We start from the raw sequence: 14,038 nt of genomic DNA on the forward strand, positions 1-14,038 counted from the left end.
AAGTTCCATCAGGTTTTTACAAATGGCAAGATTTCCCTTCTTGTTGCCGAATACTATTCCACTGCATGTGGACAGAATTTTGTTTATCCTTCCATCCATCAACAGACACTCAGGCTGTCTCCATGCCTTGGCTGTTGTAAATAGCGCCACGACGAACTTCTTGAAGCAGTCATTTCATTTCCTTTGGTCGTGTACCCAGAGATGGATTGCTGGATCATAGGGTGGTTCTATTTTTAAATTTTTGAGGAATAGCCACACCATTTTCCATAGTGGCAGCAGCAGCTTACAATACCTCCGACAGCACTCCAGGGTTCCCCCTTCTCCGCATCTTCTCGGACATGGGTTATCTCTTGTCTTTTTGATGTCAGCCATTCTAACAGGTGGGAGATGGCATCTTGCTGTGATTTTTATTTGCATTTCCCTGATGAGTGATCTGAAACGCTTTCTCCAAAACCCGTTGGCCATGTCTGTGTCTTCTTAAAAAAAAAAAAAAAAAATGTCCCTTCAATCCTTCTGCTCATTTTTTGATCAGATTGTTTGCTCTTTTTGCCACTGAGTTGTAGGAGGTTTTTTTTAAATATGTATTTTGGATATTAACCTCTTACCAGAGCTAGGATTTGTACATATTTTCTCCTATGCCTTATGTTCCTTTCCATTTTGTGGATGGAAGAAGCCTTGCTAGGCAGAAGCTTTTTAATTTGATGTGGTCCCACTTGCTTGGTTTTGCCTGGTTGCCTTTGGTTTTGATGTCAGAAATTCCACGCCCTCTGACCAACATCTCCTTGTTTCCCCCTCACCCCAGCTAAATCGGTTTTTTTTTTAAGATTTTTTTTTTAATTTATTTGACAGACATCACAAGTAGGCAGAGAGGCAGGCACAGAGAGAGAGAGGGAAGCAGGCTCCCTGCTGAGCAGAGAGCAGCCTGATGTGGGGCTCGATCCCAGGACCCTGGGATCATGACCTGAGCCGAAGGCAGAGGCTTAACCCACTGAGCCACCCAGGTGCCCCACTAAATAGATTTTTAATGGAAAACTTTGTTTTCCAAATCTCCCAGTCCTATTCATTGAATAATCCATTCTTCCCCACAGATTTTTAAATGGAATTTTTATAGAAAATGCTTACATATATGCATCTATACTTTGTGTCTTTAATGTTGTACATATGATATATATTCCTGGCCCAGGACAACTCTGTTTTATTTTCGTTTTATCTTATATTAATTTTATTTTATTTTATGGAGGCTCCATGCCCAACACAGGGCTTGAACTCATGACCTTGAGATGGACTCACATGTTCCACCAACTGAGCCTGCCGGGCTCCCCAGCTCTGTTTTAATCACTACAGTTAAATACGAGATTTCCATATTCACAGCTCTCCTTCAGTACTTTCCTTCTTCATCGTGTTCTTTTGTCCTTTTCCTGCATTTTTCTGGATGTATCTTAAAATCTTTACACAAGAGATCTGGGGACTGTGGCACTTTGATTGGAGTTGCGTTAAAATGGTGCATTTGTTTGGATGGAATCATCTTTATAATCAAGATTCCCACTTAGAAACAGGATATGGCTCACTGTGTAGTCAGATTTTCTGACAAGGCCTGCAACACAGTTGCTTTCTTTCATATAAATCCTACACATTTTTGCAAATTTTTGTTCCTTTTATGAATGGGATCTTTTTTTGTTCCTCTTTTTTCGCATGTCGTCTTATAGCTGATGATTGCCCATGGAGAGGAAAAAGCCACAGTCTGTTTTTGCTCTTGTTTAATCCGGAACATTCCACAGGTCGTGTCACTGCACTGGGCTGCACTCGCGTTCTTTATAGTTTTGATTTTTGTATGTGTGCTGCCAATAAAAACAATGCAAAAGCCTCTCTCTTTTCCAACATTTTATTTCAAAAACACCAAACATGTAGGAGAGTTATGAGAATTTAACAATAACGACCTGTACCCCTGCTGCCCAGAGCCTACCGCGAATGTTTGACTGTACACCTGTCCGTTAACCGTCTTCCTCCTGGCGGTTTATCCCTTGCTAACGGATCTTCCACATTGTCAACGGTTATCTACCCAGTCTGTGCAGCCCTTTGCTAGCTCCCCGGAGCGAGGCCGGACCACTAGCCTAACATACGAGGCTGTCCACAAACTGCCCCCCCCAACCATTTTAGGATCATATCCCAAAGCTCTTCTTTGCACATAAAGTGTTCTTTACCGTTACAGCTCTTACCCAGACTTGCTGAAACCCTATTTACCTCTCCTCTCCAGCTGAAATGTCACCTCCGTTGCCAAGCCCCCGCAAGCCGTCTGCTGGCTCTCTCAGTTGCCCCCATCAAGCTCCTATAAAGCCCTGCCCATGGCATCATAACACAGTCAATATTCTATACATGTCCGTCTTCCCCACTAGACCATGAGATCACCAAAACCAAAACCCACCTCATTTCTCCTCTGTATCCCACTGCCAAGCCGGGTTCCTGACACACCATGAGGCTCAACAGACCTCCGGTCCAGGAGCTAAGACTCCAAGATGACTGAGATAGGCACGACCCTCAGCTCCCTGGCAGGCCGCCTCGGAGTCGGGGGAGCGGGGTACCCACCTGCACAGGCATGCCCAGATCTAGCTTCAGCCCCATATAGGGGTCGATGTAGATGGTGAGGATGACCTCTGAAGGGTCCTGGGCAAAGTGTTCCAGAACGGCGTCGTGCTCCGCTGTCCAGACGGCATCCGCTAGTCCCGTCAGCACAGCTCGGGACCGGAAAAGGGGCTTCTACAGAAGGAGAGCAGAGAGCCGAGGCAGGTACAGCTGTTAGGATGAGTCATTTCTCCCACTCACAAGTGCCCATGAGGACATGGGAGACAGAGACGGGAAGTCAGAGAGGTCCGGAACAGTGAACAGAAGGCTGACAATGAACTGAGTGATAGGCTTCAAGCTTCTAAAGAAACAAGACAATCTAATTCCCTTGCTTCTGCAAGTAAAACTAGACGAGATCACTAGAGGGAAAGTGGGGGACAGTATCTTCCTGAGAGATCTCCTTTATGCCTGTGGTTGTAAAAACGCATCGTCAAGCAATCCTCAACCTCAAAGTAAAACTAAGTCAAGGGAACCTGTAGGATATTAGCCTAAAGCAAGCAACCAGGAGCAAAGATAGCATGCCACAAAAAAGGATAAGGCCGCAACCTCTCTGGGGTACGGAAGTAAGAGGAGATATCCCGGGAAAGCCAACTGACATAGGAGAGAAGAAGAAGGGAGGGGAAAAGACAAGACTGGGAAATATCAAAGAACACATCAATTCGATGAAAAATAAATTACAACTGATAACTTGGAAAAATTTCATCTGTAGAGCTCCACTAATAAATTCAGGAAACTTGGGGCACCTGGCTGGCTCATTCAGAGGAACATAGGGCTCTTGATCTCAGGGTCATGAGTTCAAGCCCCACTTGGATATAGAGATTACTAAAGAAAATAAATAAGCTTTAAATATTTTAGGAAACTAGAAGACGCGAAGATGAACTGGGGGAGTCACCTTGTCCTTCTCCCAGTTCTCCTGGAAGATGAGAAGGAAGTCTTTTTCACTTAACATTTCCAAGTCAAGAAAACTCGGTGCTCTAAGAAAGCCCCACATAAACACGTAGACAAGCCTATGAGGTGTGAGTCATGTCATGTCATCGAACTCAGAAAGTGAAAGTATGAAAAAACATCCAATTTCACTTGAAATCAAAGAAATACAATTAAAAATAGCAAAGATAGGGCATTTATGGCTACGCTGCTAACATGCAGACCTGGAAAACACTTGCAGCTCGCGTGAGGCCAGAATGTGTAATTCATCGGGAAGACAGCTGAGCGGCACACATTGAACTAGCCCCAGTGTGACTCCAGGTGGGGAGACAAAGAAGCAAAAGCTTCGAGAACCGTCCCTCACTTAAAGCCCTTCTCCTCCTGAAGGGGGGTGGGGGGTGGGGGGGCAGAGACAACTTTGTCCTTTACTCACTGGAACAGATTTATGGTGAGCAGGAGAGAGTAAGCAGAAGCAGGTGACAGACCGAACAGAATTCCTCGTACTGGGATGCCTGGGTGGCTCAGTGGGTTAAAGCCTCTGCCTTCGGCTCAGGTGATGATCCTGCAGTCCTGGGATCAAGCCCCGCATCAGGCTCTCTGCTCGGCAAGAAGCCTGCTTCCCCCTCTCTCTCTGCCTGCCTCTCTACCTACTTGTGATCTCTCTCTGTGTCAAATAAATAAGTAAAATCTTAAAAAAAAAAAAAATTCCTCATTCACCATTTTAACAACTGAGCCTCTGCTTCACCAGTTATCAGAAAGGAATATGTCAGCGGAAAAGCCTGACTTACCACATCCACCTCAGGCTCCTGGAATTCTTCCTTCTCTACCTCTGGTTCCTCCAATGGTGGCTCTGGGAAGAATAAAAATTCCAAGATGAGGCATTCCTTCAAAACTGAAACCCAGGGCGCCTGGGTGGCTCAGTGGGTTAAGCCGCTGCCTTCGGCTCAGGTCATGATCTCAGGGTCCTGGGATCGAGTCCCGCATCGGGCTCTCTGCTCAGCAGGGAGCCTGCTTCCGTGTCTCTCTCTCTCTGCCTGCCTCTCCGACTACTTGTGATTTCTCTCTGTCAAATAAATAAAAAAAATCTTAAAAAAAAAAAAAAAAAAAAAACTGAAACCCAGAGTCACCCCATGACCTCCTCCTACTCCACTGCTGGGTGTGTCCCCGAGAGCACTGGAAGCAGGACTCCAAGAGCTGCTCTGAGCTCCCAGAAGCATCCTTCCCAGCAGCCAGAAGGTGGGAACAACCCAAGCGCCCATCGACAGACGATGGGTTTACAGAGGGCGGTAGACTGGGACTCCGCTATGAAAAGAAACGGAGGCCTGCCACTGAGCCTCATCACGGATGAGCCTTGAAAACGTGACGTGAGGTGAAAGAAGCCCGTCCTGAGAGACCGCGGGCGGGGTGACTCTGTTTGTGTGAAATGTCTAGAATCAGCAAAGCCACAGAGACAGGAAGTGGACCGGTGGTTAGCAGGCTCTGTGGGGGAGGGGCTGCTAAAAAAGCCTGGGCTCTGGTGTCATCGTGGACACAGGGTCACCCGGGGGCGCCGGGGTAGCTCAGTCGGGTGAGCATCCAACTCTCCATTTCGGCTCAGGTCATGATCTTGGGGTGGTGAGATCTAGGCCCCTGTCAGGCTCTGCACTGAGTGTGGAGCCTGCTTGAGGTCCTCCCCTCTCCCTCTCCCCCTCCCTCCCTCCCTCCCTCCTTCCGGCACACTCCAGTCTCCAGAACAAAAACAAAAACATATCGGGTTATCTGGTGCCAATTTTTCAAGGCGCTTGATGTGGCCTTCTTGGTGGGGGGCTGATGAAATGTATGCTTGGTGGTGCTGGTTGACAAGATTTGTGTGCCCCCAAAATCAGGGAAGTGCTCTTGAAAGGGGTGAATTTTACAGTAAGTGAATTCTATCTCCATTTTCTCGAAAAGCTGATGAGGGAGGAGGAGCAGAGTTGGGGGGGCACTCATTCCCGCGGCACCCACTCTGTTCACCCATAATCCCCAGAAGGGCCTTTTTCTACCTCCAGATCTATAGATGACATGGGAGATGGGTAGAACCGGTGGGTTTCCCATCTGCCGTGGGCTAAAAAGAAGAAATGAGATGGAACCAGAGAACCTTGGGGGACAGAAAGAAACACTAAGAAGGAGGTGTACCTGGGGGGCTCCATTGGTAAAGCAGCTGCCTTTGGCTCAGGTCATGATCTCAGGGTCCTGGGATGGAGCCCTGCATCCATACTCAGCGGGGAGTCTGTGTCTCCCTCATCCTCTGCCCCTCCCCCTGCTTGTGTTCAAGCTCCCCTGGAGTCTCCCTCTCTCTCTAATAAATAGAATCTTTACTTAAAAAGCTTTTCAGGGGCACCTAGGTGGCTCAGTGGGTTGAAGCCTCTGCCTTCAGCTCAGGTCATGATTCCAGGATCCTGGGATGGAGCCCCGCATCAGGGCTCTCTGCTCAGCGGGGAGCCTGCTTCCCACCCCACCACCCCCCCAGCCTGCCTCTCTGCCTGCTTGTGATCTCTGTCAAATGAATAAAATCTTAAAAATAAAAAAAAAAGAAGAAGAATTTATTTGACAGAGAGAGACATCGCAAGTTGGCAGAGAGGCAGGCGGGGGGGGGGGGGAGGCAGGCTCCCTGCTGAGCAGAGAGCCCCGATGCGAGGCTCAATCCCAGGACCGAGATCATGACCTGAACTGAAGGCAGAGGCTTAACCCACTGAGCCACCCGGGTGCCCCTCCTTCTTCATTTCTTAATGGGAATGGAAAAACCCTTCCTTAAGGAAGGAAAGGTTGTGAATACAGACGGTTGGCCCACTTTTAACAAGAAGCATCTTCGGCCCTCCTTCCACACTATCTATGAGAGCAGATAACATCTATCACAAAATGCCATAGACCGGGTAGCTTATAAACACCAGAAACTTATTTCTCACGCTTCTAAAGGCTGGAAATCCTAGATGGGGATGCCAGCCTGGTCCCTGGGAGCCGCCTTCTGGGGCACGGGCTTCTCGTAGTGTTCTCACATGGAAGAACAGGGCCAGGGATCTCAGAACCAGTTTCCTAAAGCACTTATCCTGTCCATGACATGGTGTAAGCAAGCACTTCCCATGAGGTAAGTACCTTTCAAAGGCCTTGCCCACTAATCCCATCACATTGGGCAGAAGGATTTCAACATACGAATTTGTTGGGGGGCAGAGAAGGGGGGAACCACAAACACTCGGACATGGCAGGCCCCCTGTCTCCAGTGGGACAGGACTCAATCCCTCTGAACCCCAAAGGTGACAGGGATTGCTGTGTGCTTTGGGGCTGGCAGAGAGGCCCCAGGCCTCTCTGAACGTCTGCTGGGGTTATACATCAAACAACAGAAAGGCTTAGAGCTCGAGGAGCCCCAGAATCTTTGTATTTGCTGGTTAGTGCTTTCATCTAGACGCTTCTTCCCTTCCGCCACTGGAGGGTTCTCCAAACCGAACCTCCTGCGTCTCCTGCTTCCCCCCTTCTGCTCCAGGCATCCAGGAGCCAGTCCCCCTTGCAATGGTTCTGAGAGAATTGCCTGTTTCTAGTGTCTGGATCCTAGGGACCCCGCAGATCCCGGACCCTTCTCCCACACCCATGTCTAATCTCCCCGCTGCTAATATCAGAAGGAGATTCCATTGACAAGCTGCCAGCCGTGCAAAGAAGCCCCATGGAAAAGTGGAGGCCTGTGCTTAATTCATAGTCGTATCCGCATAGGCCGGTACTCTAAGGGATAGCCCAGGGACACCAAACCTTCCAACCCACAGGGCCAGAGTCCCTCAGATCTAAGCCGCAGGAGGCAGCCTCTTTAAACTCTTTACTCCCCCACCCCCATGGAGACATCAGTCTGCTTTTCTAGTGGCCCTGAACCCGACCTCCTGAGCCGACCGACACCCCTGCCAAAATGCAAGGCAGGGCTACAGAGCTTGAAACAGATGGGAGAAAGCAGCCGTCAGGCTTAGGATTCAAAGGGTGGCAAAGCAGGCTGTCTCCATGGTGATGGGCTTAATGGGAGAAAAACATTATTTGTTTTGCCACCCAGGGTGAAAATGGGAAGAAGGAAGAGATCAAACCCTCTTCGGTGTGGTAGGAGGAGCCCCAAGGCAGAGGCCAAGTTAAAGGACTGGTTGGTGAGCTCTTGGTGCATTTGCGGAGGAGGGGGGACACAGAAGGAGGAACCTAGCAGCAGGCCTGAGAGTCCACCGACCCCCAGCTTCTAACCCAGAAGCAACAGCCCTCGGACCCTCTTTAAACGCAAACACTGTGCCTCCGAACTCAACTCCAGCAGGTACCCACCGGGCTCCTCCTTGAGGGCCTCAGGCTCCGGCTGGGGCTCTGTGGAGGGCAGGAGGCTCTCCTCGGCCTGCGAGGCCAGCACCTCCTGGGTAGTTCTCCTGCGGGTGCCTCCACGGCCACCGCTTGCCCGGGCGCTCACTTTCTGCTTCTTCTCCACTTTGCTGGACATGGTGTGGACAGGACCTGCAGGCATGCGGGCAGCTGGGGATCGACCAACTGAGCCACCCCCACCCCGGTCCCCCATGCTCTGAATACACAAACTGAGACACACACACACACACCCCCACCCCGACTTCGTATCATAATCTCATCTGGGAATACCCACACCCTGCGCCATGAACCACAAGGGACCTTGCAGCCCTCACTCCTTTCCCTGGAGAATCCCACTTTCTTCAGAGCATTGGGTCCAAAAGCAGTGAGTCCCTTAAAGGCTTTGGGAATGAATGGAAGCTGAAGACAGTAGCCTCTAACTGACACCCCGCTAAGAAGGGTTGAGGAACCCGTCTCTCTGCCCAGAAGTGTGAGAACAAAAGATCAGGAGGGAAAAAACCTATAGCTGCGATGTTGTACACTCCCTCAGCCACCTTACCGTTCAGGGCCTCAGGTGAGGGAGACAAGGCCCAGGGAAAGGAAGACTGCCCCTGGGTTCCCCGCCCTGTGTCTGTGCATCAAGTCCACGAAACACACCAGGACGATTTTCCCATGTAGCTCCTTTCCTCCCAGCTTACTAATAACCTCCTGCAAGGGTGGGGTGGGGAGATGGAAAATTTTCTTCCTACCCACACTAAAATGTGCAACCTCCTTAAGCCGAGAAAAACCAGATTTGTGACATGTCGCTTTAATTTTTCGTTGCTGGGGTGGGGGGAAGGAACCCTGTTTTGCTTGTACTGAAGAGGTCTCTGGGCATAGCTGACCGAGTCACTCTGGGCCAACCCACAAGGAAGACCAAGATCCTCCCGTTCTTGAGGACAGCCTGGGGGAAGCAGGGAGGAAAGTCACCCAAGGTGCAATTCCGCCTTGTGTCTGTGGGAGAAGGCCCTGCGGGAAGGAGGAAGGCCTGCTCGGGAAAGCAGGAGCATCCCGGTCAAAGGGAACCACTGGGGCCACGTGGGGCCGGCCGCCGGGCATTCCTCCTGCAGCCAGCTCCAGGCCCACAGCCACCTGTGGCTGTCCTCCCGCCCCACGGGCTGCCCCTGGCAGGGATCGCAGGTTAGGAGTTTCCGACGTGAAAGATGTGGACTTTGCTCGAAGGAAAAAAGTCCTACTGGGCAGCGCTGCCGGTCTCCAGAGAAGCGTCCGCCCGTGCTTCCCGGCCTCGGGCTGCAGCCCCAGGGGCGTTCGCTGGCCAGGCGAGGGGGCACACACACACCCCCCCCCCCGCAACAGGGCTCTTCCCCAGGGCCAGCCTGGAGGGGTTGCTCTGCCGGCCTGGGGACCCGCGCCAGCGCCCGGGGGTGCCGACCCTGTACTCCAGCGAGCTCCCCCGCGGCCACCTTGCCTACAACGGTCACAACTGCCCCCCACAGTCCCGCGGCGTCCCCACCCCAGCGCGCCTTCCTCTCCCCTCCCCCCACACCTGCCCCTGCCGCCCTCTGCCCCAACCCGGCTGCCCCTCTCCCCCACCACGACCCCTTCTCCTCCAAGTTTCCCATGTCTTCCCTCTCTGCCCCCGACACACACCTCACGACGCCGACCCTCTCCACCCTAGGCCGGCCGACCGCCCCTCCAGCTGGGAAGGCGCCCCGCGAGCCCCGCTCCCGCCCGCGCCCGCACGCGTCGCCAAGGCAACCCCGCGAGGGGAGGGGCCAGCGGCCGGGGCGCGAGCCCAGCCTCCACAGCGCAGGCGCAGCCTCCCCGCTCCGCCGCCCGGCCGCCCGATCCCGCCCGCGTGCGCCCCGCGGGGACCCGCTCCCGCAAGGGCCGGCGAGGCGGGGCGGGCCACCGTGTCCGGCAGGCCGGGGCGGGCCGGGTCTGGTCCGAGCACGGGCCGGCGGGGCTGGGGCTGAGAGCACGAGTTGCGCTGCAGCGGGACCCCGGAAGGGTCGGGGGCGTCCCGGCGCCCGGGTCCGCGGGCTCGCTCCCGCGCGCGGCCGGCAGGTGGCGCCCGGGGTCCCGCCGCGGGGCTGGAAGGCGCTCCAGGATTTCAAGGCAGCCGCGGCTGCAGCTGGGTCCGGGGGAAAAACCGGGGCTGGAGCACCCCTGCCCTCCCGCCCGTTTCCCTCGCCGGCGCTCGGACCGGGGTCTGGCAGCGCCGGGCGGCGCGGGGCGGGGGAGCGCAGGGAAGAACGGAACTGGAATTCCGGGAACCGGGGGATTGGCTCTGGGAAGTGTCTCCCGTTTTGGGGGGAACGGGAGGCGGGGACTCCCTGGGGAAGGTGACCGGGCCGGGGAGGGGCTCGGCTCTGCGTGAGAACAAAGGCTTAGTCCTGGGGAAGCGTGAGGGGAGGGGACGTAGTGTGGGGGGGCAGACCTCGGCTGGGGCTAGGGGGCGCTGCGGGCCCGGGGCCGCGGAGGGGGCGTGTGGAACCCTGGGCTCTACCTGCGGCGGGAGAAGCTGGAGCGCGGAAGCCGAGTCGGGGGATGGGAAGGCCCCCTCCCTGCTTCCATCAATAGTGCCTAATTAAGACAAAGCCAGCAGCGAGCCCACTGATTGCATTTCCATGAGGAGCTAAATTGATGACATTTTCTTTGCTGGATGCGGAGGGGGAGAAGCTGGCACCACAGGTCCCCCCTTTTCTAGTTGGTGTTCACACCTGATGGGTCTCTGACATTCCAGTCTGGCACTACAAGGCTCTGCGGCCTCTGGGGCTCCTGAAGGGCCCTTGGGTCCGTCCACACCCAACCCTGACCCCACCATCCCACCTGTCCTGATTTCCAGAATGAAAACAGAATGATTTCCAGAATGAACAGCACCTGCCCTCGGGACTCCCCTCCCCCGCGCCCCGTCATTCTTAGGGTAGGCTCTGGGCGGCTCTGATTTGGGACTCCCTAGCCCAGGCCGAAGTCCTATCGCTGAAGACAAGGGTTGAAGTTGTGAGGGGTCCTGCCACGCCCCAAACCGGCTGCACTGCAAGTGGGACTAAGTGGGTGATCCTCGAGGTGACACGATTGGGCCCTGTCCCCAGGGAAAAGTCCCAAAGCAACGAAGATTTGAGGGGAGTTGTGGGATGCGAGGTCTTAGAGGCAGGGCTCCTGGCTCCCACAGGAAAGGAACGTTGTGTAGACCCCGCTTCTCTTCTGACTGCTCCCCCAACCTTGGCTGTGCCTAGGGATCCCAGCCCCCTACATTATGCTAAATAGGTAATCAAACATCTCGCTTTGCTAATTACCGCTCAATCCGATTAAACGCTGCTGAAGCTCATCAACAGAGGTGGGGGGGGAAGGGGGCTGAAGGGGAACCAACCACAGCTGGGGCGGGGGTCTTGTCCCCAGGAGCTCCAGGGGCCGGCCAGGGCACCAAGACGAAGGACTCCCTAAAGGAAAGGGACAGAGGGGTTGTACCCGTGAGACCTTGACCCTTACTGCATCCCCCAACCTCAAGGCTTTCCCCCCTCCCAGACCTTCCTAACCCCTAGAACCCAGGCATCCGGCCATTCCCACAGCTCCCCCACATACACACGCCCCTGCCCCAGATTTAATAAGTTCTGTTCTCTCACTGTCAATATTTGATGTCTCAGAGCCATCTCCACGGAGAGAGGGGGACTCTTCCCTTGCTTCCCCCCTACCTTGGCTGTCTTTTACCCACCCCAGTCTCTTTGTGCCCCCAACCTTCTCCAATGAGCTGACTTAATGAAATGATATTAAAGTCTTGAACAACTCCCACAGAATGGTTGTTATGGTGAAGGGAGTGGGCAGGACGCCTGGGTCCCTGAGGGGAGCAAGGGCTGAGGGGGGGAGAGCGAGCCAGAGGCTTCAGTCCCCAGTGGGGAGCAGCAGATTTGGGGTGGGGGGGCGGGGGGGGGGTGGGCAGGGCCTCTGTGCCAGCAGCCTCCTGCTGACTGTGCCCTGGGCCCGTCCGTGAGAACCACAGTAGATCCCTCTCCCTCTTCAGCCCTGACTCATCCCTCTTCCCCCCTTCTCCCCCAGCAGACCCCCACAGGTGATTTGTAGCTGATGCCCTCACAATGGTCGGGACCAGGAGAGAGCCGTTCAGCGACAGGAAGAGCTGAGAGCTTCCAGGAGAGAAGAGAAGGAACAGAGGCCAAGAGATGGGGAGCCAAGCGCCCCCCCACGCCTCCCCCCACCCATCCCCATCTCACTCCCCTGGGGACCCTGGCCCAGCCCCAGTCCCCTTGGGGTGGTGGGAATCCAAGGACATTTGGCTGGGGCTGATTGATGAGGGAGGAGGCAGCCACCGGGCACTGAGGCTGCTGTTTGCTGAGCACACAGATTCCCTCCCCACTCACCAGCTGCTGCCCCCCGAGGCTGTTAGTCTCACCAGCACCAGCAGAAGCAGCAGCAGCCCTGGCATTGGAGTTGGAGGGAACCGGTGCCTGAGTTTCTGAGGGCATGGGCAGGGTGGTGGAGGAGGGGGAGAACCAGGACCCCAAATCCTTCCATTTCCCACGAGAATCGGGGGTCCCTGGGATCTGGTGCCCTGAGCACTCCTCTCAGGCCACCACCATCCTCCCTGCCTCTCAGACATCTCTCCTCCTCCTGCCCCTCCTTTCCGTGCTGCCCCCAACCCTCCAAGCCTATCCCAGCCAACCCCCTGCCTCCAAGCCACCCTGTGGCATTTCCCCCAGCCTGCCTACAAATCTTGAAACTTTCCCTGAGGGAAAGTTCGTGATTCCCCAGATAGCGCCTTAGGAAGCTCCATTTTTCATTCTAACTGAAATTCCGCTTGGGATGTTGACCATTTCCCATCAGAAATTCCCACTGGAGCCCTTTGCTCTATGCCCCTTTCCTTGACACCCCCCCCCCCCGCCCAACATAAACCACAGGCGTGCGCGCGCACAAACACACACACACACACACACACACCCATCCACCTAATTCACATCCTGCAAAGTATGAGTCTCTGTCTGCAGCTCAGGTCCCAGGACAGCGTCTGCTGTTTGGGACGGGGATGGGGGCAGCTTCAGCCTCTGCGGTCCCTTCTCTGGGTCCCCTAACTACCTCTCTGCCTGCCTTCTCTGGACCCTGTACCACCCTGTACTAGTAGCCGTCCCCACAAAGCTCAGAGCACCTTCCTTGCCCTCCCAGAGCTTCAAATGTAGTTGGGGAAAACACAATGCATGCGCAAGACACAAAGGCAAGGAAAGGAATACCAAGCTAGACCAACTTCCTAAATGTGGATTCTAGACCCTGCGTGACCTGCTCCCCTCCAGGCCGAGGCTGCAGAAGGATGCGACACAGCTGGGGTGTCTGCAAGATTGCGAGGTCCTGGGTGCCTGGGTGGCTCAGCGGGTTAAGCCACTGCCTTCGGCTCAGGTCATGATCTCAGGGTCCTGGGATCGAGTCCCGCATCGGGCTCTCTGCTCAGCGGGGAGCCTGCTTCCCTTTCTCTCTCTCTGCCTGCCTGTCTGTCTACTGTGATCTCTCTCTCTCTCTGTCAAATAAATAAATAAATAATCTTAAAAAAAAAAAAGAAAAAAGATTGCGAGGTCCTTCTCTCTCTTCCGGACATGCCAAGATCTCACCTCTGCACTTTGCATTTGCTGTTCCCGTGTCGGATGTGCCCTTCCCAGAGCGCACGCCTCCCTCCACATCACTCATGGTCAGAATTACATGTCACCTCTTCAGTGGGACCTTCCCAACCTCCTAACCTAAGGCACCTCCCCTGTCACTCTCCGTCCCCTTTGTCCTGTTACTCTGAATTGTCTGTGTCACCTGTCACTGCCAGCAATGTTACCAGGTTGTCCCCAACCCAAAGGTGGGCTTGGCGACAGCAGGGACTTTGCTGCATTTACTCTATATTCTCAGGGCCCGAAGCAGGACCTGGAACAAAGTAGACACTTCATACGATGTTGAGTGAGGGAGCGAACGACAACAGCCAAAATGAATGCCTTCCTGGCCCTCTGTTCGTTTGGAGGTAGTCGTTACCCAGGGAGCACGTTGGCGTGTTTGGACCCAGGAAGAGAATAGGATGACATGTGTGGTTCTGTGTGGAAGTCACTAGTGCTTTCCAATAGCCCGAGAGCCACCCATGTGGCGGGCTGCGGGGCCCCTGCTGTCACTGCATGCCTGCAGAGCT

General features: G+C 54.4%; 1 protein-coding gene across 1 annotated transcript in view; it reads right to left on the minus strand.

Moving 5' to 3' along the window:
- The window catches only part of DNAH2 (dynein axonemal heavy chain 2), an 81,104-nt gene extending 71,492 nt beyond the window's left edge, over positions 1-9,612 (minus strand). Inside the window, exons 1-4 of the mRNA XM_059379815.1 lie at positions 9,523-9,612; positions 7,843-8,580; positions 4,332-4,393; positions 2,584-2,754 (exon numbers count right to left, since the gene is read on the minus strand). Coding sequence (XP_059235798.1) covers positions 2,584-2,754; positions 4,332-4,393; positions 7,843-8,086 — 477 coding nt within the window. The 5' untranslated portion in view covers positions 8,087-8,580; positions 9,523-9,612. The remainder of the gene's footprint in view (positions 1-2,583; positions 2,755-4,331; positions 4,394-7,842; positions 8,581-9,522) is intronic.
- Positions 9,613-14,038: the final 4,426 nt, after the last annotated feature.

This window comes from Mustela nigripes, chromosome 16, assembly GCF_022355385.1.
Source record: "Mustela nigripes isolate SB6536 chromosome 16, MUSNIG.SB6536, whole genome shotgun sequence".
NCBI classification, from domain to species: Eukaryota; Metazoa; Chordata; class Mammalia; order Carnivora; family Mustelidae; genus Mustela; species Mustela nigripes.